The sequence below is a fragment of the Dipodomys spectabilis genome, unplaced genomic scaffold (assembly GCF_019054845.1).
Source record: "Dipodomys spectabilis isolate Male_0828 unplaced genomic scaffold, ASM1905484v1 ptg000001l, whole genome shotgun sequence".
Classification (NCBI taxonomy): domain Eukaryota; kingdom Metazoa; phylum Chordata; class Mammalia; order Rodentia; family Heteromyidae; genus Dipodomys; species Dipodomys spectabilis.
Window position 1 is genome coordinate 18,447,263 of NW_024870678.1, and position 24,446 is coordinate 18,471,708.

The window sequence follows — 24,446 nt, forward strand, 5'->3', positions numbered from 1 at the left end:
AACATCAAAGTGCAGCTTAAAACTAGTTTTGTAGTTTTTCCTGTGCAAAAGAGTCAAAGTGAACGGAGGCTAGTTAGACTTCAAAAGTACTTGCGCCCTACGGTGAGAAACAGAGCTCAAGCATTGGTTGATAGGCAGTAGCTGGTGGGTATGCATGGGTCTCTTGGAAGGAAAGCAGTGGGGGTTAAACAGGGCACAGGTAGCAGAGCCCTGTGCCATCAATGTTGGCCTGCAAGGAGGAGGCCTCAGGTTTGCAGCATACATTATTAAAGAGAACATAAGCACCTCAGGGCAGCAGGTCATCTAGGGTAAGAAGAACTGGATTGCTATGTCCCTTCTTAAAACATGCCATTTCAGAATGTTTCTAAGAAATGTTCAGACCAGAGAGGCAGGCCATAGGTCACACACATGCAGCTGCTGAGTTCCCAGAAGTGGGCATCTATTGTTCAAGGTTATATCTGAATCCACAGGATTTGTTTACCTTAGCTATAATGTCTTTTAAAAACTAACACATTCTTCAAAGTATAACTTGGACAATGGAATTTTAAGAACTCAGATCACATTAACAGCTCTTAAGTAGTATTTTATTACAGAATTGCGCAAAGAATGCAAAGAAGGCATTGAGATTTATTCTCACATTTGATACAAGATGATTTCCTAACATCTACTTCTACCACACCCTCAATCAAAGCAATTTTTATAAGGCTTCATTTGGCCAGAGATTACATTCTGATACACTATTTGGCTTCTATTAAGTGATTGAGGGTTGAGATCCTATTTCCTTCTCCTTTTCTTTGGAGGATGGAAAATGGGGACTATGCATATCAAAGATCAAGGTCTCCAGGAAGTTGAGGGTTTGTGATAGTCTTCTTGGACATTCAATCCCAAACACATGAAAGGCAGCCACCAGCGCAGCCAAGGCTGTGACACAGTCATCCACTTTGGTGAGCTTCTCTTTGTCCAAATATAAAGAAAACTCACAAACATCGATGTTGAAAGGGTTTTTAACTTTCAACACCGGTGTAGACACTTGTACCTGAGGGGAGGGAATAAAGGGAAATCATTAGTCCATGATAGCTTATATAGTTAAATCATAAAACATGCCTGCACTGAACACTTAATATTGCAATCGGTGACCTTGTTGCACGTTAGCATAATTGTAACTATGATAAACTATACTTCAAAATATACACCTCTCTTGCTTGTAATCAGATGCAAATGTGAAGTGGAAAACCAATGGCTTAACACACTGCATACCTTCTCGTTCACAACAACAAAAAGACTGGAATCATCTCCAAAAACATCCGGGAGGAGTAAACATGTGGCTGTCATCTTCATATCTGTCAAAGCAAGCATGTTCACAGGCTGAGTAAAAATAGATTTTCAGTTAATTGTAAGCAAAAGTAGTGTTAAAACATCAGGATGGTGTTTTGTTTTTTAAAAAAAATTACTTCTTACAGAGAACTAGCCATCTTAGATGAGTGTTCCAAAATCTTTTAAAGCCAACATCTACCAAAGTGCTCAAAATATCATACATGTTCTCCAGATCACTTCCTCAAGAAACAAGAGATCTTCACTCTATCCTTCTGCCAGGATGATTTTGCTCAGTGTTACCTCATGACTTGCATTATGAAAACTAACAGCATACTAGCTGGGTGCCATTGGCTCACACCAGTAGTCCTAGCTACACAACAGTCTGAGATCTGAGGATCACCGTTTGAAGCCAGCTCTAACAGGAAAGTCCATGAGACTTATCTCCAATTAACCACCAAAAAGGTGAAAATGGAAATGAGGCTCAAGTAGCAGAGTACTAGCCTAGAGCAAAAGAGTTCAGGGATAGTGCCTTGGACCAGAATCCAGGACTAACACACACATACACACACACACACACACACACACACACACACATACACACACAGCTAATAGTATACTGCTGCCCAAATAGAGATTTATAATAGTATACTTTTAAAATGAAAACATGCACAATTTGAATTATTTTCCTAATTGCCAATTATTTTCTCAAACTTTACTTATTACCAAAGTGGAGCATTCTTAATTATCCTGAATTGTACAGACAGCTGAGCCCAGCTAACCTGTGCCCAGGTTTACTAACATTTCAGCATGTCTTCATCTGTATACTGCTTCAGTTTTTCTTGTAATGCAATGTTGATTGGATTGTCTGCCACTGAAAAGGCAGTCAGTACATTTTCTGAATAGGATTCCAAAATATGCCGTGTTTTCTTACAAATATCCGTTCTTGTAAGAAGCTGGAATTCTCTGAACATCTGATAAAAGGAGAAATCAGTAGATATATCAGGTCACCAGAAAATTTAATATAGATAGGTAAAGAGATAGATAGATAGATACCCATGTAAGTAAATAACTTTGGAATTATATTAAGTTTGGAATTGGTTTAAAATAGATACTTTGTTAGCTTTAGTGGAGAAGTGAAGACTTAGGAAGAGGGAAGAGAAAATAATAAAAGGCTAAAGTGAATGAGAAATGATAAATAATGGACATGGCAAAATTCTAGATCTATAGAACTAAAAAATTGGAAGCGGGGTGTCGGTGCCTCATGTCTATAATCTGAGCTGCTCAGGAGGCTGAGGATCTGAGGATCACGGTTCAAAGCCAGCCTGGGCAAGAATGTTCGTGAGACTCTTATCTCCAATAAACCACTCAGAAAACCAAAAGTGCCGCTATGGCTCAATTGGTAGAACACTAGCCTTGAGCTAAAGAGCTGAGGATACAGTGCCCAGGCCCAGAGTTCAAGCCCCATGACCACAAAAAAAAAAAAAAAAAGGGAAACACTGTATTCAATGGAATAAAGAATCTTCTAATTCCAATATTGAAGGTCAAGCCAATTCAGAATTAAAATGTAGCCAGACGCCAGTAGTCATGCCTGTAATCCTAGCTGCTCAGGAGGCTGAGATCTGAGGATCACAGTTCAAAGACAGCCTGGGCAAGGAAAGTCCATGAGACTCATCTCCAATTAACCACCAGAAAACTGGAAGTGGTGCTGTGGCACAAGTGGTAGAGAGCTAGCCTTGAGCTGAAGAGTTCAGGGACAGCACCCAGGCCCAGAGTTCAAGCCCCACAACCAACAACAACAACAAAAAAGGAATGAAAACATTAGCCAGTATCAGTAGCTCATGCCTGTAATCCTACTAGGAGGCAGAGGTTGGAAGAATCATGGTTCAAGGCCAGTTTGGGCAAATAAGTTTATTCTCAGCAGAATAGATTGGGCCTGGTAGCATGTGCCTGTCGTCTGCCTATGGTGGGAAGTATAAATGAGATTGAGTGCCAGGGTGGTGAAGGCAAAAAGTGAGACTCAACTTCAAAAATAACCAGAGCAAAAAGCTGGAGGTATGGGTCAAGCAGTAGAGCACCTTGCCTAGCAAACAGATGCCTGAGTTAAAAACACAAGAATGAAAAACAAAAGAAATGTAAAACTGAATTCAATCCCAGATGCAGATTCAACTAAATGAGGAAAACAAATGATACAGAAGTCTGCTATTTGGGTTGGGTATTATAGGATCTTCTATCTCTTCAAGTAAACTCTGGTTTTGATTTGACATTGTCTAACAAGAGGCAAAACAAGGAAACTACTAGATTTCAGAAAACAACCCTTCAGCAATACCTTATGATAGCATCCTAAATTGAAAAAGCTGCAGTGTTCTTGAGATGATAACATTTGAAAAACAAGGAAAAACAATAGAAATGCAGAAAAGTTGACCATTGTGATGCCTATGCATAATTATCAACTTGATCGAATGAAGAACTGCCAAGAGATTAGTAAAGCAATCCTGTAGGTCTGTGACAGCTTTTCCTGAGAGGAATAGAAGAGGGCTGTGACCTAATGAATAATCTCTTGATGGATTCCCAGGCTCAAGGCATTATTGTGAGATGGTTAAAAAGTAGCAATTGGAGCCTAGTTGGAAGAAGTAGGTTAATGGGAGTGTTTTCATAGGGATTAAATCTACCTGGACCACTTCTGGTGTTCTTTTGCTTTGCAATGCGAATTACTCTGTGCTGCCATGCCTTTACATCATGATAGACTGAAATCATAAGTCTTTTCCTTTCTTCCGGCTCCTAATTCCCACTCTGAAAATTCTGTCTCCACTCCCATTTGATTGACAAAGTGACTTTATCAAATCATTGTTCATTTTTTAAGGGAATGTAATGACTACATATATTTATTTTCCCAGTTACATACTAACTGGGCCCTCATTGTTCATTGAATATTTTGGTAGATCATAACTTAAACAAACATAATTCTGAAAGGTAAGTTTTCTTTTTTTTTGGGGGGGGGGGTCCAGTCGTGGGGCCTGAACTCTGGGTGTAGGCGCTGCCCCCAGCTCTTCAGCTCAAGGCTAGCGCTCTACCACTTGAGCCACAGCTCCACTTCCGGCTTTTTTCTTTTTGCTTATATGGTGCTGAGGAATCAGGCATGCAAGGCAAGCGCTCTACCACTGAGCCACCTTCCCAGCCCCTGAAAAGTAAGTTTTTAGAAAGCTGGGATCCTCATAAATTCTCCTAAAGATGTAATGGTTTTGATATTAGGCAGCTCTCTGGATAAATAACCTTGGAAAATGGTTCTCTTTTTAGGCTGACAAGAAATAAATAAAAAGAAGGTAGAATATACTACTTCCCTGGGCCAATAGCCTAAGAATTTTTTTAACTATTCTGAAATACTTTTAAGTTTACATTAATGTTATAGAAATAATAGAGCTCTCAATGAAATATGGATACTGAGTGTCTAAGTGAGACCATTTTGTCCTCACTGCCATCTTGGGAGAGATGGGGACTTTCCGGGAATGCTCTAGAGATGAAATATCTTTCTTTGATCTGCAGATGTGTCATGTTTAGCTTCAGAAAAGTCTTGCTCCCAGGAATTCTTACCATAATCCTCTAATTGTTCCTCACCTGGTTTGTTTTACTTATGTAAAACACTTGCTAGGTTCAGTTCCTCACACTGCATGTGGTTTGTGCCTTTAGGAGCTTTGTGCTAGCTACATTTGGGGCTGCAAGTTTGTAGACAACCATATTTTAATAAAGACTCCCAGTTGGACCTCTTAAAGGCGTGGCTTCTCTGTATTTTGCTGATCAAATTCCCGTATAACAAAATTACCCTTCATTCAAATGGCCCTGATCTCTGGTCTGCTTGAACATAAGCTGTAGACACAATGCCCCATTACTCCTTAACTCTTTGTTTATATTTCTTTACCATAAAATTCAAAATCAGGGAATCTAATCCACAGGTTTCATTCAGATTTACAAGTTGTTCCAATCATGTTCTTCATAGGTCAGACATCGAATCCAGAATCACATGGATTTAAAAAACATGTTTCAAATTCAGTCTGCATTCAGTAAAAACTTCTTGAAGTCTTTGATATTTTTGAAAAGTGACCATTTGGGACATAGAACATCCTTCGATCTAGGTTGGCTTAATGCTGTTCCTTCATGATTTACATATTCAGGACAAGGATACTTGGATGGCTCCCTGCACCAGGAAGCACAAGATGTTAATTAGTACCTATGTTGCACATACTAATTTTTATAATCTGGTTAAATTGGAATCTACCAGGTTTTTCACTGTGCAGTTAATTCATAGGTGTTGTATTGATACTTAGAGTTTTTGGAAATAACTTGTTTCTCATGTAAATTTCATCTACCAGATTTAGCATCTGCTCATGACCTTTGTCTCAAGTATCCCTACAATCATTGCCAACAGCAACTTTCTTAGCCCATTCTTCTCTTGGCTTCCTATAATAGGGTAGAATTTTCTCTTCTTCCACATTCATTTACCTTTGCATTTATTATATCACTACAGACTAATATATCCTTATTCCACTCAAATCTGATCCTTCAATTACCTTTGTCTTTTTATAATCTGCTCAGGTTTTCCAGATTCACCCAGTGGGAGCTGCTTTAAGTCTATTTCTCTGTCTTCTGGACATACTCTATTAGACTGTGAGTACTTCCTTAATTTCTGGCATTAGAACACAGTATTTCAGATCATTTTGTGTCTGGAGTCAGTCATTTCTCCAAGGGCTCTTTTTCTCCTTTTGTTGAAGAGAAGCATTTAGAAACTAAAGCTTCATCCCATATCGAAGTGTTATTGCTCCAGGCTTTCTCAAAGAACAAGCTAAGACATTTATTTTTATATATTGTGACAGTGTCGGAATCAAAATGGAGTCACTGGTGTCAAACTCTAACAAAAAGTAAAGCCAGAAGTTTCAAAAATAGAAAATTTCCTGCATGGATGCCTGGTAACAACTAATGCCAAACCCTCTATCAGAACCAGACTTTCCCCAGAGACCACTGCAATCCAACACAGAGAGGGCTTTGTATAGGATCACCTGTCCAAGCACTACCTATCTCACCATGGATTGATGTCACCTTTAATGGTGACCTTGAGTCAAGAATATTGTTAAAGCAACTTGGGTAATCCTCCTCAATTTTCCCTTTAAAATCTTCATATACCTTTCCTCCTTGATTACTCATTCCCATTGCAGTGTCAAATTTATTATCTCTTCAGAATCTCTTTCTGTTTATTATTTAGGTTGACTATATGTATATCTATATAGTATATAAGTATACATATGTATATATAGACATATATATAGTTATTAATATATCTGTATATATAATAAAAACTAAGTTTCACTCTAATATTGTAGGGTTTTCTCTAAACTTCTTCTTTCCATACTTCCAAGTTTGCAGTAGTGAGAAGCCTGGTTCTCATTATCATCAATGTATTTACTTATTGTCATAAATCTCCACTCAGCCATATAGCCAAACTCTAGCTGTGATTGGCCAGCTACAGAAAAATCACCTTTCCCATCACATCTAATTTGGTCCCAGAAATTAACTGTTATCTTTTCTTTGTTATTCAGATTAGTAACTTCTAGTGGTCTATTTTTAAATTCAGACTCTTGATTTTCCTCCATGTTAGTAAGGTTATCCAGGAATGTTTGCATTTCAGTTAAATATTCTTCTCAGCTCTAAATTTCTAAATTGAAATATTCATATTCCATTTCTCTGCTGAGTCCCCCCCACAGATAAAATGCATGGAATTCATTGGTCTTGCCATGTTCTTATCACCCAAAACAACTAGCTTGATAAAAATGATGGAGTCACCTGGTGAAGACTTGGGTACAGCACCAGCTAAAATGTCAATACTTGGAGATCTTGGACAAAATTCCCCGGGGCTGTCTACACTATACATTAGCATTTTGATATTACTATACAGACTTTTCTATGGTCAGACTCACAGGTGAATCAAAGGGCAACCAAGCAACATCACTGATGATTGCCCAGCGATCCACTAGCAGAGGATTTAAATTGTGTTCCTTTAATGAGTGCTTGGTTTGAGTCTGGCAGGCAGTTAAGTTGCTGGTTGTTTTTCTGGTCTTGTCAGAATTGATGTTATCATTTGTTTGGGCAGGTTTATTTTGAAGTTTCCTCTTAGTTACAGGTAAAATGAAGCCCAGGGCATAATTCTCCCTCATAAGGCATGGACTTCCTGGAACGATAAGTCTATGCCTGAGGTGCTTGGCAATGCTTGTCTACTCTGGTCAGAATGCTTACTCTTGAGTGTGGAGGGTCCTCTGACAGCAGCTCTCTGTCATGTTGGAGCCCCCCATCTATCTCTCTCCTTCTCCTTCTCCCTCTCCCTCTCCTTCCCTCGCTCTCTCCTTCACTCTCCCAGTCCCCACTTCCTCCCTCTCTCTCCACATTCCCCTCTGGCTTTGTGCAGTCCCATCCTATGAAGGCCAGTCCACAGCCAAACACACTGGGAGGCTTTGTGTGGGCTTCTCCCCCACTTCCTTCCCCTCAAAAACCTTGTCCTACAACCTGCTTCCTGCTTCCAGCCTGTTTTGGCACAGCCTTTCTGTACAGTGACCTGGAAGCTCACCTATGGCAGAAATCTGAGGCACATCTTCTATGCTTCTTTTAAGTAGGCACCTGGGCTGCCAGTAACTAATGTCAGCAAACACTTGCCTCATCTCTGGTTTCTCTAGCTTTAGATGTGTGTGGGGAAGACCAGTCCAGTACTTACTACGACATGAATTTTTTAATTTTTAAAATGGAAAATTTCAGTTGAAAATGTTTTTGAGTGGAGAGAGAGGAGGAAAAGAGGGACCAAGGTTCAGGGCCTTCTCCCTGCCCGCTGCTTCTGTTCCTCAGCAGCTGCATCACAGCTCCATCAACACTGAAGGGATTTCACAATAGCAGTGGCAGTAAGCCCCGACACAAGCACGACCATTCTACTCTCCAAGTTGTTTGTACAAATAACTGTAGCTATGGTCAAGTTTGCTTTAATTTTAAGAAGTATAAGAGTTTTGGCAATCGTACATCCCAGCTACGTGGGTCTACATCATAGAAAGTTATGTCCTGGAGCAACCAAAACTATTTTATTATTTTGTGAAAAATACAGTTAATAGACAATTTCTTTTTTTTGGGGGGGGAGGGTTCGGTCATGAGGCCTGAACTCTGGGCCTGGGCGCTGTCCCCAGCTCTTCAGCTCAAGGCTAGTACTCTACCACTTGAGCCACAGCGCCACTTCCGGCTTTTTTCTTTTTGCTTATGTGGTGCTGAGGAATCGAATCCAGGGCCTCAGTCATGCAAGGCAAGTGCTCTACCACTGAGCCACCTTCCCAGCCCAATAGACAATTTCATCTAATACACATAGTCAGTGCAAAAAGCAATCTTGGTCTTTGTCCTTCTTTGGTGCACATTTTAGACATAGAAAGTGAAAAGTCTAAGGGAATATGGAGCAGCTGGGGTAGGTCTTGCATGGGATAGTTTGAGATGTCTGAAAAATCTAAATATCTCCAATAACTTCTTGGCTTCCTCATTCAAGTCAGACCTAATGCCATCTATGATTCTTTGAATGAATCCCTAACTGTAATTCACCTATTCTATCACTAAACTACTGAGGGCTGAACTCCAGTGAAAACTCCTAACATCAGTGACTAGAGCATCATTACTAACATCCGCTGATTTATTCTATGTCCAAAAATACAATGTGCTTTTTTGCCATGCACACTGCTTAACTAGGGACCTTGAGAATGACTGATATTTAAACCTTGTTTCTTGTATCAAAAGAGTTTATCCCCTATCAGACTGGCAGATTTTTACTTTAAAACTATTTGCTGGTACATCTGTCTGGCACTGCTTTCACATCTAATAGCAGCTAGGGGCTATTGCCTGTGATCTGTCCTAGCAACCCTGAGATTAAGAAATAAGCAAACAAAAATCAAAGTAAACTTGCTGCAGGTTAAATTAATTAACCCACGTAAAAACCCGAAAAACACCAGCTATAAGCACTCACATGTTTACTATTGATATTATTAAATTAATACATGCAGGAAAATGCTTCTTGAACATTTTTGTAGAAAATGAAAAAGTATGTCAAATGTTTTATTTTTCATGTATGTGATTGAGCTCCTAAAATTCTTCCATGATATGTGTTCTCGGACAAAACTATGAAAAATCTCTTCTTAAAATCACACTAAACTGGTGATATGACTCCTGGATGGCCGTCATAAAAAAACTCAAAAGACAGGTATTTTGTTTATCCATTAAACTATATATATGTATATTCATATGTGTATATCTGTATAAATATACGCATATATATACACATACATATATACATACATATCACTTTATAGTTTGGGGTTCTAAAATAAAATAATGTTGCATATTCCTTGATATGTAGTCTTGATGCTCTAAACACATGCAAAGGAGAAATAATTTATACTGTCAAAATAACTTGAAATAATGATTTCCAAGCTTCTACAATAATCTCATGAGAGGCAACTAGAATTCTGAAGGCCACACCTTGATTCAGTAATCAGAGTGATATAGGTGAATCAACATACCTGGTAAGGGCATTTCAAGAAAGGAAACATTTTAAGAATATCCTTCAAAGGTGTCCTCTTGTCAATCATCTTCCTTCTGATTTCCAAAGTCTGGCTCATCCTCTTGTCAATTTCTCTCCAGTTCTTTTCTGTTTTCACATATTCTTGCTGGAACCAGTTAATGTGTTCATCTACCTCAGAATCTAAACAAACAGACTCTTCCTGCCAAATATTTTCAAAACATCAGTGAGTTTCATGTTTCAAGTGGCAGTTTGGTACTACATGAACACTTGAGTTGCAGCATGTTACTGCAGTCTTAATAATGCACTCCTAAGGGGAGCATCACCATGCCTAATTACACTTGGCCTTGGACACAGTTAACCAAGGAATGGTCTTTAATGAAATCTAATTAGGCGCTTACTTACCATGGAATTATAAGCTATGCTCTTGACAGACTTAAAAAATTAACATAATTCCTACTTACCCATTTATAAGGAAACTTAGATTACCTAGAAAGTACACACCTAACAGGAATGTTGTTTATTTTTATATATGAAAATTTTAGAAGACAAAATGTCAAGAGTAGATGAAAAATTTATAGTCAGGTTCTTACTATTGGTATTGTCCTTTTTCATTATAAATGCCTGAAGAATCAGACATATAAACCAAACTCAAAATAATAACATTAATTGTGTTATGTAAGTATGTGTGTGTGTTTGTGTGTGTGTGTGTACCTGATATGCTAAACCATAATGCTATTATTTTCACCAGATTCGGGAACACTAGGTGGGGTAGGAGAAGCTGAAAAGATATTAGAGACTCTTGTTGAAAATCTAGGGCAAATAGCTTCAAGGAAACAGGCAAATGATTTTTCTAGGACAATTGAGGGGATTTCAGGAGAACTGCACTTGAATGAAAGTCAACTTACCTCACTGGTCTGACTGTGAGCAGATGTTACCTATAAATGGTGAAGAAGATGACAAGGAGTCTACATCAAAGACCTTACAATCACACTGAGGAAGTGTCAGGTACAGCCACTTCCTGTGAAATCTGAATGACCAGCAGGACACAGATGAAGTGAATACATTCCTAGAAAAATATACTTTACCAAAATGGATTAAAGTGAAATTTCCTACAGTCTTACAGAAACTTAACTGCAAAGTAAAAATATTTGCAGAAGAGAAAGCAACACCAACTTGTTCTGTGATACTCTGTGATGTTGACCCTCACTCCTGGAGGAGCCTGTGTAGGATAGAGTACAGGTCACTCCCACAATGGAAACCTGACAGAGAGGGAGCAAGAAGTGCTAATGGGACCACTAAACAAAACAATAACATTGTTTGCATGTGTGTGTGTGTGTGTGTGTGTGTGTGTGTGTGTGTGTGTGTATGTACAGTTCAATGTTTGTTTGATATTAGTAAAGAGGCTAAGCTAAAGAGAAATGATTGATTTACCTATTATACTTCATGTATTGTCATATAGCAATCTGATCTGGAGCAAATGGTATAGGAAAGCTTGGAGCAGGAAAAACATAGTTATATAAGAAATGAAGGGTATTAACATCTTTATGATTTACTTGTTATCTAAATACCTGTACATATTTTACATCAGTAATAAAACTGATGATAAAATAAGATTTTTTTCAGATAATGCAGGAAAAATGTATAATTCAACCTCCCTTTATGCTTTAGGATTAAAGAAAAAAACTCTTGATCAAGCTGAAATGAGAAACCTTAAAAACCTATAAAGCTGTCCAGTCAAAATTTTGGCTAAGAGTATATTTTTTTAATTTTGAAAATTTTAAAGGATTATCTTTAAATTCTAAGACAAGAAAAGGTATCAGCTGTAGACTTAGCCAGAGTAGTAAAATAGAGAAAATAAGGTATAAAAATTGGAAGAAAAGAATCAAAATTATTATTCATAAATGAGAGTTTTTCCAAAGCCACTAAATACAAAATCAACATACAAATATATACTGACCAATGAAGAGAAAGGTTTATATTTTTATTTATTTAGAGACAGATGTCGTCACTATGTAGCTCAGGCTGGACATGAAATCATGGTCTTTCTGTCTCAGCCTCTACAGTTGCTGCTGTGAAGGCCACAGGCTCATTAGTTCCAGCTAGAAAAGGTATTTTGTTTGTTCTTTACAATTGGCAAAACCTTTAATGTATCTAGATAGAAAATTAGCAAACTATGTGATAGTTTGTGATAGACGTAAAGAAAATTCCAAAAATCACTGGAAAATATTGCTGAGATCTAATAAATAGATAAATTTTTCCATGCTCACTGAAAGATTCAATTAGTACAAGGAAGTCCCCCTTATAAATATAGATCCAATGTTTATAGCAAAAATCCCTATTGTTTTAATAAAATGAGTTTTTCTTTTATTATGATCTTTAAGCAGTTGTACAAAGGCATTTTGATTCAGCATGTCAGTTTATGAGTACAATGCATCTTGATCAATGTCATCCTTACGTGAAAGTTTTATAACCAAGACACTTCTACGAGTGTAGTGATGAGAATGAATGAAGACATTTTGTAGCTATGCAGTAAGGAAAAAGTGGTCTTCCTGTAGGAAGAGAGAACTTTCCTGATCGAAAAAAGCAGATCTTCTAGACAAGAATCATGGAAGTAACAGATGGCACCAGCAAGATTCCTGGGGAAGAGAAGGCTTGTTTTATAAAAGGTGCAAGAAATTGGTCTACCCATCATGGGGGCTGAAGCGAAATCCTATGAGGCTTATGAAATTCAGTATTAAAGGCAAACTAAAAAAAAAAAATTAAAGGGAATTTCTTATCACTTAAAGGCAGTGATTATCTAGAATACTAATTATAGGGGAAATGATTGTCAAGTCTATATTAAAATGACAAACTTATCTTTATCAAAAGGCACCAGAAAGAAATTTATAAAACAAAGCATCAAGTGGGAGAAGATATTTACAGTAAAAATAATTGGGAGGTTAGAATGCAAAATATATTAAAGATTCTTGCAAATAAGTAAAAGGCTGTTAGACAAATAAAAGACATGAGCAGGCAAGCCTTTTACAGAGGAGAAAACACAAACATTTCATAACCATATGAAAATCTGATCAATTCATAAATAATTATAATGAAAATAAGGTCCAAAGAAGATACCAATTTATTCTCAATAGGTTAGGACAGGGAAATCTGGTAACAAATGACTACGATCATCTTAAGTAAACTATTTCTGTCCTACAAAGATGAGTATTTGCATACATACTCCAGGAGCCAGAAACTCCACTACTAAGCTTGAAGCCTTGTAAAATGCTTGTGCATATGCCCCAAGGCACACATCCAAGAATGATCAAAGCAGCATGGCTCAGAACAGCCAAAACTGGAGACAAATCAAATATAAGTTGACAGGAGAATAGCCAGATAAACTGTGGTTCTCTGTCAAAATAGATTATTAAGCCAATGGGAAAAATGAATAAACTACACAGATGAATTTAACAGCCTGGATGAATCACATGGAGTGACAAAAAAGGGAATCATCAAAGACAACATATACTACTCGTATTCATTTGTAGCCTCAAAGATTAAAAAGGTACACAGAACAGGTTCCTCAGGAACCCACTGCATAGATGCCCAAATCATTTATGTAAGTGTACTTATATAAGAAATCAGAAATGTAGCCGGGCGGTGGTGGCTCATGCCTGTAATCCTAGCTACTCAGAAGGCTGAGATCTGAGGATTGCGGTTCAAAGCCAGCCCAGGCAGGAAAGTCAGTGAAACTTTTTTTTTTTTTCATGTACCAGATTTTTTTTTTATTGTGAAAATACTGTACAGAGGGGTTACAATTACATAGGCAAGATAATGAGTACAAGCATTGTAGCCTCCTCCTTTGTTCCCCCCCCATGCAATTCTCCCCGCTCCCTCCCCCACCAAAGTTGTAAAGTTCGTTTTCGACATAACGACTTGTACATCTCATTGTTGCAATGGGTCCACCTGTATCCCTATTTAAACGATTTGTTTTTCCTCTTCCCCTCCACAAATTATACTGACATCAAATACAGTGAAAGCAGGGGTTATACTGTGGGGGAGGGACATACAAAGCAACAAAGAAAAAGTCAGTGAAACTCTTATCTTTAATAAACCACCAGAAAACCAGAAGTGGCTCTGTGCTTCAAGCAGTAGAGTGCTAGCCTTGAGCTGAAGGACTGAGGGAGAGGGCTCAGGGCCAGAGTTCAAGCCCCACGACCAAACAAAAAAAAAAATCAGAGATGCGATCAGCCTAAAATTCACAGCTCTGGGTACTTCTGGATGTTGCAAATGTGGGTAAAGGAAAAGAGGAATGGGCACCAGTGTCTCATGCCTATAGATCCTAGCTATTCAGAAAGCTCAGATCTGAGGGTCACGGTTCAAAGCCAGTCCAGGCCAGGAAAGTCCATGAGACTCTTATCTCCAATAAACCTCCAGAAAACCGGAAATGGCGCTGTGGCTAAAATCCTAATGTGTTCACTTTGAGCTAAAGAGCTCAGGGACAGCTCCCAGGCCCATGAGTTCAAACCCTATGCCTGACCCAAAAAAAGAGAGAGAGAGAGTAGAAGAGAGGGATCCAGGTCAACATGACTGGATCAGCCATGATTTAATTCTAAAGCTGGGTGTTGATATCTCAAGTGTTCTGTGAATAACATATGTACCCATATATTATATATTTTAAAAAGTCTCAAATGAGTAGAATGATAATTGTTGAATACATGTAGAAAAGTAAAAGAAAGTATAAATGTTAATTATATAAATAGCTTTCTACTACTGCCGTATCATGGAAATTCTCTAAGTACTGATAGTGACATTTAGGGACCACCATATACATGATGTATTGCTTCTCCCAAAAGTCCTACACAATCATTTTTAGGAAGCTTCTACCTGACCTGACCAGGGATTCTAGTCCAGATTAAAAGCCTGAATTAGATTTGAAAATTCCCAAATCTCTTGCTTTTAATCATTTATATATTGTTAGATTCTATTATTTATGACTTAAATGCTTTCAGGGCTGGAAAGAACTGGGTCCATATACCCCTTATACCAATGAGAACAAAGCGGGAGGTGACTTCCCAGGACGGGTGGGGATCCTGGTTGATATAGCCCCACTTCTCTAAGAAGAAAGATGTCCTAGTTGTGAAAGCTAGTTTCTTTGATGCACTGTGAGAGGAGGGAAGTAATGAATGAGAAATGGCTGAATCTTACAGAACTACATGCAGCTGTAACAGCATCAATTCCAAGATGTTGTCACAAAAGGACTCAGGATAAGCCAGGAAAGAAACACAGTGTAAAGAGATGAGGTAGAAGCAAGATTATTCCTGATGGAGGAACACATGGAAGAGAAGTCTCCACTCCTCTGTGGGGGTTTGTGACCTTAAAGGCATCCACATAATTTAACCAGAACATGAACTCCAGTTGAACTCTGACACTCTGGACCTTCCTCGATCATACCAAATAAACACAAGCCATAGAGAGCCATACAGCTTCTAGAGAATTGGTTGGAATCATGGAGTTCAGCTTTAGCCAAGTTTGAGTTTAAGTTGGCAGCTGGAACAGAAATAAGACAAATATTTCTAAATTCAATTTTGACAGAAGATGGGGACTGCTTTTGAAGTAGTAAGCTACTGCAGGATGATTAAAAATGTAGTTATATCCTTTTATTTCTCCCAGAAATAAACTCAGTTGACTTTTATTAACATAATTTTACCCTACATTCTGCTATCTGAATAAATTTACAAAGAACATACCTCATTATGAAAATTTAATAATTCTTCTATAGCTAAAGACTATCAAAAGTCTGGTTTAATGGATCTGTGCCAGCCAGCTGTGATTGGTAGCTTCTGCCTATACTCTCAGGTGGAAGAGGCAGGCGGATCATGAGTTCCAGAACAGCCTAATTACCTAGCAAGGTTCTGACTCAAACCAAGCAAACAAGCTAAAAATAAAAAAAACAACAACTTGCAAGATCCTCTGTGTAAAGGAACAACATAAAGGGTTGAAGACTAGTTTCTGAATACAAATACGATTGGAAAACGATTGGGCATGCTCCCTGTTCACTACAGCGTCACCTCACTTCGTTTCTAGTTCTTCCAAGGTTGTGCATATTGAGTTATCCAGTATGGTAGCCACTAACCACCTTTGTAATCCTGTCAATTTAAACGTGGATAGACCAATGTAAAAATGTGTGCTGGAAATGCTGAATTTTAAAGATTTAATATGCAGAAAAAGAATGTAAAATATCTTATTAATAATTTGTATAATGAGTATGTACTGAAATGATAATATTATGGATATGTTGAGTTACATAGAACACACTACTAAATGCCTGTTTCTTTTTACTTTTTGTAGTGTGGCTACAAGAAAATTAAAAATTGCATGTTTGTGTCTTCTACTACATTTCTATTGAACAATACTGTGTTGGATGCTAAGGGTTTCCTCCTACCAAATTCCAGTCATCTCCTTTTTCAATCTTTTTGTCATCAAGAGGACTTCGGGAGGGATGCATCCCCTGGGGAACTTGCACGGTCTCTTTGCTTAATATGCAGGCATGTGTTTCTGTCAATCAGCAGGCAAAGTTTGCTCCACGCAATATTTTCCCCATGCTTCCCAATGTGCAGCTGACTTGGAAAACTTTAAAGTATTAGTAAACTGGCCACCTGCTAATGGCAGTAATTGCATGCTATCCAGAATCCAATTAACTGTCAACATTTTTCTCTGATTTTTGCTGTCCTGTGCAGCTTTGAGCCATGAGAAAAAACAGCCATGGAAAAGGCAACTCTTTCGTTAACTACTTAAAGGCAAAAATATAATACTAGTAAAGCTCAACTCACAGCTCTGGAACCAGATCTGGATAAGGGTGTTCTCTGCACTGCAATTTGTATTAGGAAGAATGGAACTTGATGCACGGAGTATTCAAAAATGGTTGAAATCAATGCACCTAAGATTCAAATAGAAACATGAATAGATTTGAAAGGGTATCAGTAAAGGAGAAGGAAGGAAGGAAGGAAGGAAGGAAGGAAGGAAGGAAGGAAGGAAGGAAGGAAGGAAGGAAGGAAGGAATGAAGGAAGGAAGGAAGGAAGGAAGGAAGGAAGGAAGGAAGGAAGGAAGGAAGGAAGGGAGGGAGGGGAGGGAGGGAGGGAAGGAGGGAGGGAGGGAGGGAGGGGAAAGAGAAAGAGAGAGAAAGAAAGAAAGAAAGAAAGAAAGAAAGAAGGAAAGAAAGAAGGAAGAAAGAGGGAAAGGAAGAGAGGAAGGAAGGAAGGAAAGAATAAAGGAAAGAGAGAGAGAAAGAAAGAAAGAGAAAGAGGGAGGGAAAGGAAGAGGGAAAGGAAGAGAGGAAGGAAGGAAAAAGTAAAAGAAAGAAAAGAAAAGAAATGAAGAAAAGAAAGAAACAGGCTGGCACTGGTGGCTCATACCTGTAACCCTAGCTACTCAGAAGGTTTAGGATCACAATTCAAAGCCAGCCTGGCCAGGAAAGTCCATGAGACTCTTATCTCCAATAAACCACCAGAAAACCAGAAGTGGTACTGTGGCCCAAGTGGTAGAGCACTCACTTTGAGCTGAAGAGCTCAGGGACAGAGCCCAGGTCCAAAGTTCAAGCCCCACAAGAGACAAAAAAAGAGAGAGAGAGAGAGAGAAAGACAGAAAGAAAAGAAGAAAAGAAAGGAAGGGAGGGAGGGAGGAAGGGAGGAAAGAAGGAAGGAAGGAAGGAAGGAAGGAAGGAAGGAAGGAAGGAAGGAAGGAAGGAAGGAAGGAAGGAAGGAAAGAAAGAAAAGAAAAGAAAGAAAGAAAGAAAGAAAGAAAAAATGAAGGGAAGAAAGAAAGAAAAAGAAAACACACATGATGAATTCTGCTTACATCAAATATACTCAACATCCATTGAAAGAATATGTTTTGGAATATTTGTAAGCATACAAAACTGTTTTCTCTCACCAGCACAAGTGGAGAAAAAAAGCAAATAGAAATGGGAATAAAAATACAACAAATACTAAGAGAAAAGCAACCATAATAGACAGGAAGTGATGAGTTTTATTCACTTAATTTGCACACTTGAGATTTTTGCACATTTATGACCATATTGAGGATATTACTCTGTGGTTCCTCACAGATCCTGTGAACTTTTAAAACCAGTGTTTTCATCATTTAAACAAGATAGTATGAGGATCTAATTATATCTTTTCTTACAAATACATAATGAAGTATATAGTAAAATACCATTGAAAAATAAAACATTAATTCAGGAGCTATTTGGATTTATTTGAGCTTATTGACTCAGCCATGAGTAATTATCGTTGCTATAGGCTAGACTTTTCTCTTTATCTCATTTACTTCTTTTTTATCACTGAAAGTCAAGTGCTTAAGAAAGGCTGGCACACTGCTGCATATAATTGAATGCATATAAGCAGCAACAAGGGGTCTTGAGGGGACAAAAGTATTTCTAAACTTTTCAAAATAGCTAGCCTTTTGCAGAATTGGATTGAAGACAAAGCCTAGGATTTAGACTAGTATAGCTATATATAAAATATTGCGCAATCTTTTAGCAATAGAACAAGGGGGACCCAGGCATGCTGATTCACAGGTGGTACTTCAGCTTGATCAGTGTCTTGGGTGTTATTATAGCCAAGAAAATATAGTTTATTTAAGCAGAGCTAACTTGGAAACAGATTGTGGTAGGCGGAGCTTTAGAGACAAAAGATCTCAGTCTCTACTTAAAACCACACAAGTGGCACACAGCATCTTGGGTTACCTGTGGGAATTCATACAACAAGATTAAGAAATCCACATGCTTTCTTTCCTCCTTTGAACTATCTGCCTTTAATTCTTGCATCTTACCATCAAAGGAAAAAGTAACCATGGAGACAAAGCAAACAAAACAAACCTTCTCCCCTTCCAAAGACTCTTTCAAGGTCTTCCAAGTGAGCCATTCTTACCTTCCTGCATTTCCATGGATAGCTCCTACTCTTTGGCTCTATCAGAATGTTCCATCTCTATAGCAGGCAAAGTAATGTTTTTATTTTGTTTTGTTGTCAGTCGTTGGGCTTGAACTCTGGGCTTGGGCACTGTCCCTCAGCTCTTCCCCTCAAGGCTAGTGCTCTACCACTTAAGCCACAGCACCACTTCTGGATTTCTCGTCATTTATTGGAGATAAGAGTCTCACGGCTTTCCTGCGTGGGCTGGCTTTGAACCGCGATCCTCAGATCTTGCCTCCTGAGTAGTTAGAATTACAGGCATGAGCCACCAGCACCGGCAGTAATGGTTGTTTTTTTGTTTATATGAAAGCATTTTACTCAGTCAAAGAATTTTGAAAGATGTGAAAATTACCTAAAGGTGTCTTATTTCAAATGTTTCTAAGATTTTTTCAAATCTTAAGGAAATGGAAAAACCTCTATAAGGTCAAAATAGAGATTAAAAGTAATTTAGGCAATCAATCTGAAGCTTACAATTCTGTGACATAAATTCAGTGTTTGGGAGGTTCTTCCAAGCCTTATTTCTCAGTATTTATATCCTTTGCTTCATCACCATAGAAAAACAAAAATGATCCAGTAGACAGAAACAAAAAATTAAAATTAAATCAGAATTAAATGAAATAGAATCCAAAAAAATCCCCCAAAACCAAAACAAAACGAAGAGTTGCTTCTTTGAAAAAATTAATAAAATTGACAGACCCTTAGCAAATCTTATCAGAAAAAAAGAGAACACACCTACCAAACTCAGAGATGAGAAAGGAAACATCACTACAGAAACAACCAAGATTCAGAATATAATAAGGGGATACTTCTCAAACCTTTAGGCTAATAAGTTTGAGAACCTGAAAGATATGGAAGAATATCAAATATTGACATGCCCAAACTAAACCAAGATGATTTAAACCAATTTAACAGACCCATTTCAAGCATCAAAATAGAAACAGCAATAAGAAACCTTCCATCTAAGAAAAGCCCAGGACCGGATGGATTTACAGCAGAATTCTACAAGGCCTTCAAAGCAGAGCTCACACCAATACTCCTCCAATCACCCCCACCCAACCCTCCTCCTCCCCCACCAAAGTTGTAAGGTCAGATAAGTTGATGTTAGGGAAATGAACCCTAAGATATGTATTCAAATGTTTTTTTTCTTTCATGCGATTGTTTCTAACACATTTTTAAGATTATTTCTTTGTTGCTTTGTATGTTCCTCCCCCACAGTATAACCCCTGTTTTCACTGTATTTGATGTTGTTATAATTTGTGGCGGTGAAGGGAAAAAACCAAACTCTTTCTATGAAGCCATCATAACCCTCATCCCAAAACCACGAAGGGATTCATCAAAGAAAGAGAACTATAGACCCATATTTTTTATGAACATCAATGCAAAACTTCTCAACAAAATTTTGGCCAATAGACTTCAACAACTCATCAAAAAAATCATACACTATGACCAAACAGGATTCATTTCAGGGATGCAAAGCTGGTTCAATATATGCAAATCAAATAATATAATTCATCACATCAACAAGAGCAAGGATAAGAACCACATGATTATCTCAATAGAGGCAGAAAAAGCATTTGACAAGATCCAACATCCCTTTATGCTGAAAGCTCCGGAAAAACTAGGAATCCATGGAACATTCCTCACTATAATAAAGGCTGTGTATGACAAACCTACAGCCAGCATTATACTAAATAGTGAAAAGTTAAAGCCATTTCCTCTAAATTCAGGAACGAGACAAAGATGTCTGCTCTCTCCACTCCTCTTCAACTTAGTATTAGAATGCCTAGCTAGGGCAATAAGACAAGATGCAAACATAAATGGGGATTCAAATTGTGAAAGGTGAACTAAAACTCTCCCTCTTTGCAGATGACATGATCTTGTATTTAAAGAGCCCCATGGGACTCCACTCACAAGTTACTTGAGCTGATTCAAAACTTTGGCAAAGTAGCAGGGCATAAAATTAACGCTCAGAAATCAACAGCTTTCCCTTATGCCAATAATGAGAAGAGCGCAGCTGAAATTAGGAAAGCAATTCCTTTTGTAATAGCCCCATAAAAAAACAAAATACCTAGGAGTTAACTTAAAGAGGTGAAGGACCTCTATGACAAAAACTTTAAAAACCTGAAAAAGGAAATTAAAACAGTGCTAAGGAAGTGGAAAAACTTCCCAGGCTCCTGGATTGGGAGGATTAGCATCATGAAAATGTAAATACTGCCAAAAACTATATACAAATTCAATGCGATACCTATCAATACCAACCTCATTTCTCAATGAAATAGAAGAAGCAATCCAAAAATTCATATGGTACAATAAAAGATCCCAAATAGCAAAAACAAAAAAACAATTCTTAGCAGAAAGAACAGCGCAGGAGGAATTTCAAATTTCAAACTACTACAAAGCCATAGTAATCAAAACAGCTTGGTACTGGCACAAGAACAGACCTGAGGACCAATGGAATAGAACTGAAGACTCAGAAATGAACCCGCAGACGTATAGCCACCAATAGCTTCAATAAGGGAGCCAAAAAAATAAATGGAAAAAAGACAGCCTCTTCAGTAAATGGTGCTGGCAAAATTGGTTAAACACATGTAGAAAACTAAAATTAGATCCTTATATATCACCCTGCACCAGAATCAACTCCAAATGGAACAAAGACCTCAAAGTCAAAGTAGACCTCCTGAAAACATTACAGGAAAGAATAGGAGAAACACTAGGGCTCCTTGGCAGAGGCCATATTTTCTTAATACAGACCCAGAAACACAACAAAGGTTGGATAAATGGTTGCATGAAACTACAGAGATTCTGCATGGCAAAGGACATAGCTAGCAAGATCAATAGAAAGCCCAGGGACTGGGAGAAGATCTTCACTAGCAATACAACTGACAAGGGTCTCATATCTAAAATATACTTAGAACTCAAAAAATTAAACCCCCCAACAACAAATCCTCAGAGAAACAACTGCCCGATTGATAAGTGGGCTAAAGACTTAAAGAGTGTTCTCTGAAGAGGAAATAAGAATGACCTGTATTTGATGTTGGTATACTTTGTGGAGGGGAAGGGAAAAAACAAATTGCTTAAATAGAGATACAGGTGGACCCACTGCAGCAATGAGATGTGCAAAACGTTATGTCGAAAAACAAACTTTACAACTTTCAGGGGGAGATGGGAGGGGATAGAAAGGGGAAACAAAGGAGGAGGCAACAAAGCTTGATAAGAAACATACTCATTACCTTGCTCATGCAATTGTAACCCTCTGTACAGTATTTTCACAATTAAAAAAAAAAAGAATGGGGCTCAGTGGTAGAATGCTTGCCTTGCATGCTTGAGGCCCTGGGTTCGATTCCTCAGCACCACATAAGCCCAGCCGGGAGTCTCCACAAGGATCACACCCCCACCCCTCACTCTCCACCGGAGCGGAGAGGCTCCATCCCGCCAAAGCTGCCCGGCACCAGCAGCGCGACAAAGGGACCTGTCCGCAGACCACCTGCCCAATCGCGATCGCAACGACCCGGCGGGGGCTGCCCAACCCAGCCCGCAACCACCCCAACTGAACTCGGATTGCAACAACAACTGATGACCTACAGGGTCAGTACCCAACAGGGGACAGTGAATCCCTCAAGGGAGACCAGAGCTGGAGGGAATCCCCAGACCCTGACCTAGACTCCCTACCCCAACACCTGGACCACAGGACCCACTAAAACTGGGAACTGTTCGAGAGCTCCACCAGCCGGTGGAGCACACTCTGCTGGCCAGGCCAGAGCAAGAGCGCCCCTGGAAGGGAGCTTAAATGCCCAAGCCAGGAACAGCGCCCCTGGGTCAAGACTACCAACAGTAGAAGAAATTTGAACTGTGTCCTCCAGGCTGCATAACCTAGGTGGTATACACATTAGCACAGGCCTAACGAGCGCGCTCCAGGCTGGGGCCGGAACCAGGCCCGGGGACCGGCGCCTGAACAAAGCAAAAAGGGTCAGAAGTGGGGCTGTGGCTCAAATGGTAGGGTGCCAGCCTTGAGCTGAAGAGCTGAGGGACAGCACCCAAACCTAGAGTTCAAGCCCACAACCAGCCAAAACAAACAAACAAAAACACATCAGGAGCCCATAGCAGACTCCAGTATTTGGGAGAGTGCATCCAGAGCATCTGATCTTCCCAAGAGCACCCGCAGGAGCAAACACAAGCAGTCTAGGCTGCTCAACCCTTCCAAAGGCGGGAATTGCTACAGCAGAGAGCTGAGAATCCTAAGTAAGTCAGAATAGCAGCTGGAAATAGGCTCCCAACAGAATCCAGATCAGGCACAGACTCTCTCTACCAATACAGAATCAGCAACCAAGCAAAGACAGACACACCAAAACAAGATTGAAGAGCAGTCTCCTGAACCCCCATGCGAAAATCACAGAGAAAAATCACAAGGTTTACCACTACCCAGGACAGCAAGCTCACCTCAAAAGCCAGCAGCCACGCAGGGGAGAGCCCCAGTGGGAGCAAAGCAGGAATGGAAGACAAAAACTACATCCAAGGGTTGCTGGAGGCAATGACTCAAGAAATAAAGCGAGAAATGGATCAGAAATTGAAAGAGCACAAGGATGAACTATCAAAAGATATACAGGACATCAAACAAAAGTTGGATGCAAAAATAGAAGCTGCACAAACCTCAGTAAGAAGTGAGATAAACGCCAAATTAGAGGTAATGCATACTGATCTCACCTCATTGAGAGGTGAGATCAGTACTCTGAGAACCAACATTGAATCCATAAAGGGATCCATTTCCACCATGCAAACCACAATAGAAGCCACGGTCAACAGAGTGAATGAAATGGAAGGTAGAGTGTCAGATACAGAAGACAGAATACACCAACTGGACCAAAAAGTGACAGATATGGAAAAATCACTCAAATTAAACCAAAGGGAAATTCAAGAGCAAGCAGATAATGCTAAAAAATTTAACCTTCGCATAATCGGAGTGGACGAAGGTGAGGAATTCCAGAGCAAGGGAATGCAACACCTATTTAACAAGATAGTCAATGAAAATTTTCCCCACCTCAAAAACGACCATCTTAACTACATCACAAAAGCTTATCGAACACCCAACAAGCAAGATCCCAGGAGAAACACTTCTAGGCACATTATAGTAAAAATGATGGATCTGAATAATAAGGAAACAATCCTGCATGCAGCAAAAATGAAGAAGGAGCTATACTACAACGGGAAAAAAATTAGAATCACTGCAGATCTCTCCACACAAACAATGAATGCAAGAAAAGCCTGGGAAAGCACCATACGAGCCCTGAGAGCCAATAACTGCCAACCCAGACTGATATACCCGGCAAAGCTAGCATTCACATTCGATGGAGAACTGAAAACTTTTAATAGCAAAGAAAAACTAAATGAATACATAAACATTAAGCCAGCATTACAAAGAATTCTAAGAGGGGGGACACAACCTGAAGAAAGCAACCAGGAACTGGGACCTGCCCCAAACAAGCATTACTCAAAGTCTAACTGAGCAAGCACAGGAGGAAAGGAAAGAAGAAAAACTTAGGAAAACGGAATGGCAGGGACAACAATGCATCTCTCTATACTTTCTCTTAATATAAATGGGCTGAAT

General features: G+C 39.0%; 1 protein-coding gene across 1 annotated transcript in view; it reads right to left on the reverse strand.

Moving 5' to 3' along the window:
* Positions 1 to 686: 686 nt before the first annotated feature.
* Positions 687 to 24,446, reverse strand: part of Samd3 (sterile alpha motif domain containing 3) — a 51,637-nt gene continuing 27,877 nt past the window's right edge. Inside the window, exons 7-10 of the mRNA XM_042666835.1 lie at positions 9,894 to 10,094; positions 2,114 to 2,285; positions 1,258 to 1,340; positions 687 to 1,036 (exon numbers count right to left, since the gene is read on the reverse strand). Coding sequence (XP_042522769.1) covers positions 752 to 1,036; positions 1,258 to 1,340; positions 2,114 to 2,285; positions 9,894 to 10,094 — 741 coding nt within the window. The 3' untranslated portion in view covers positions 687 to 751. The remainder of the gene's footprint in view (positions 1,037 to 1,257; positions 1,341 to 2,113; positions 2,286 to 9,893; positions 10,095 to 24,446) is intronic.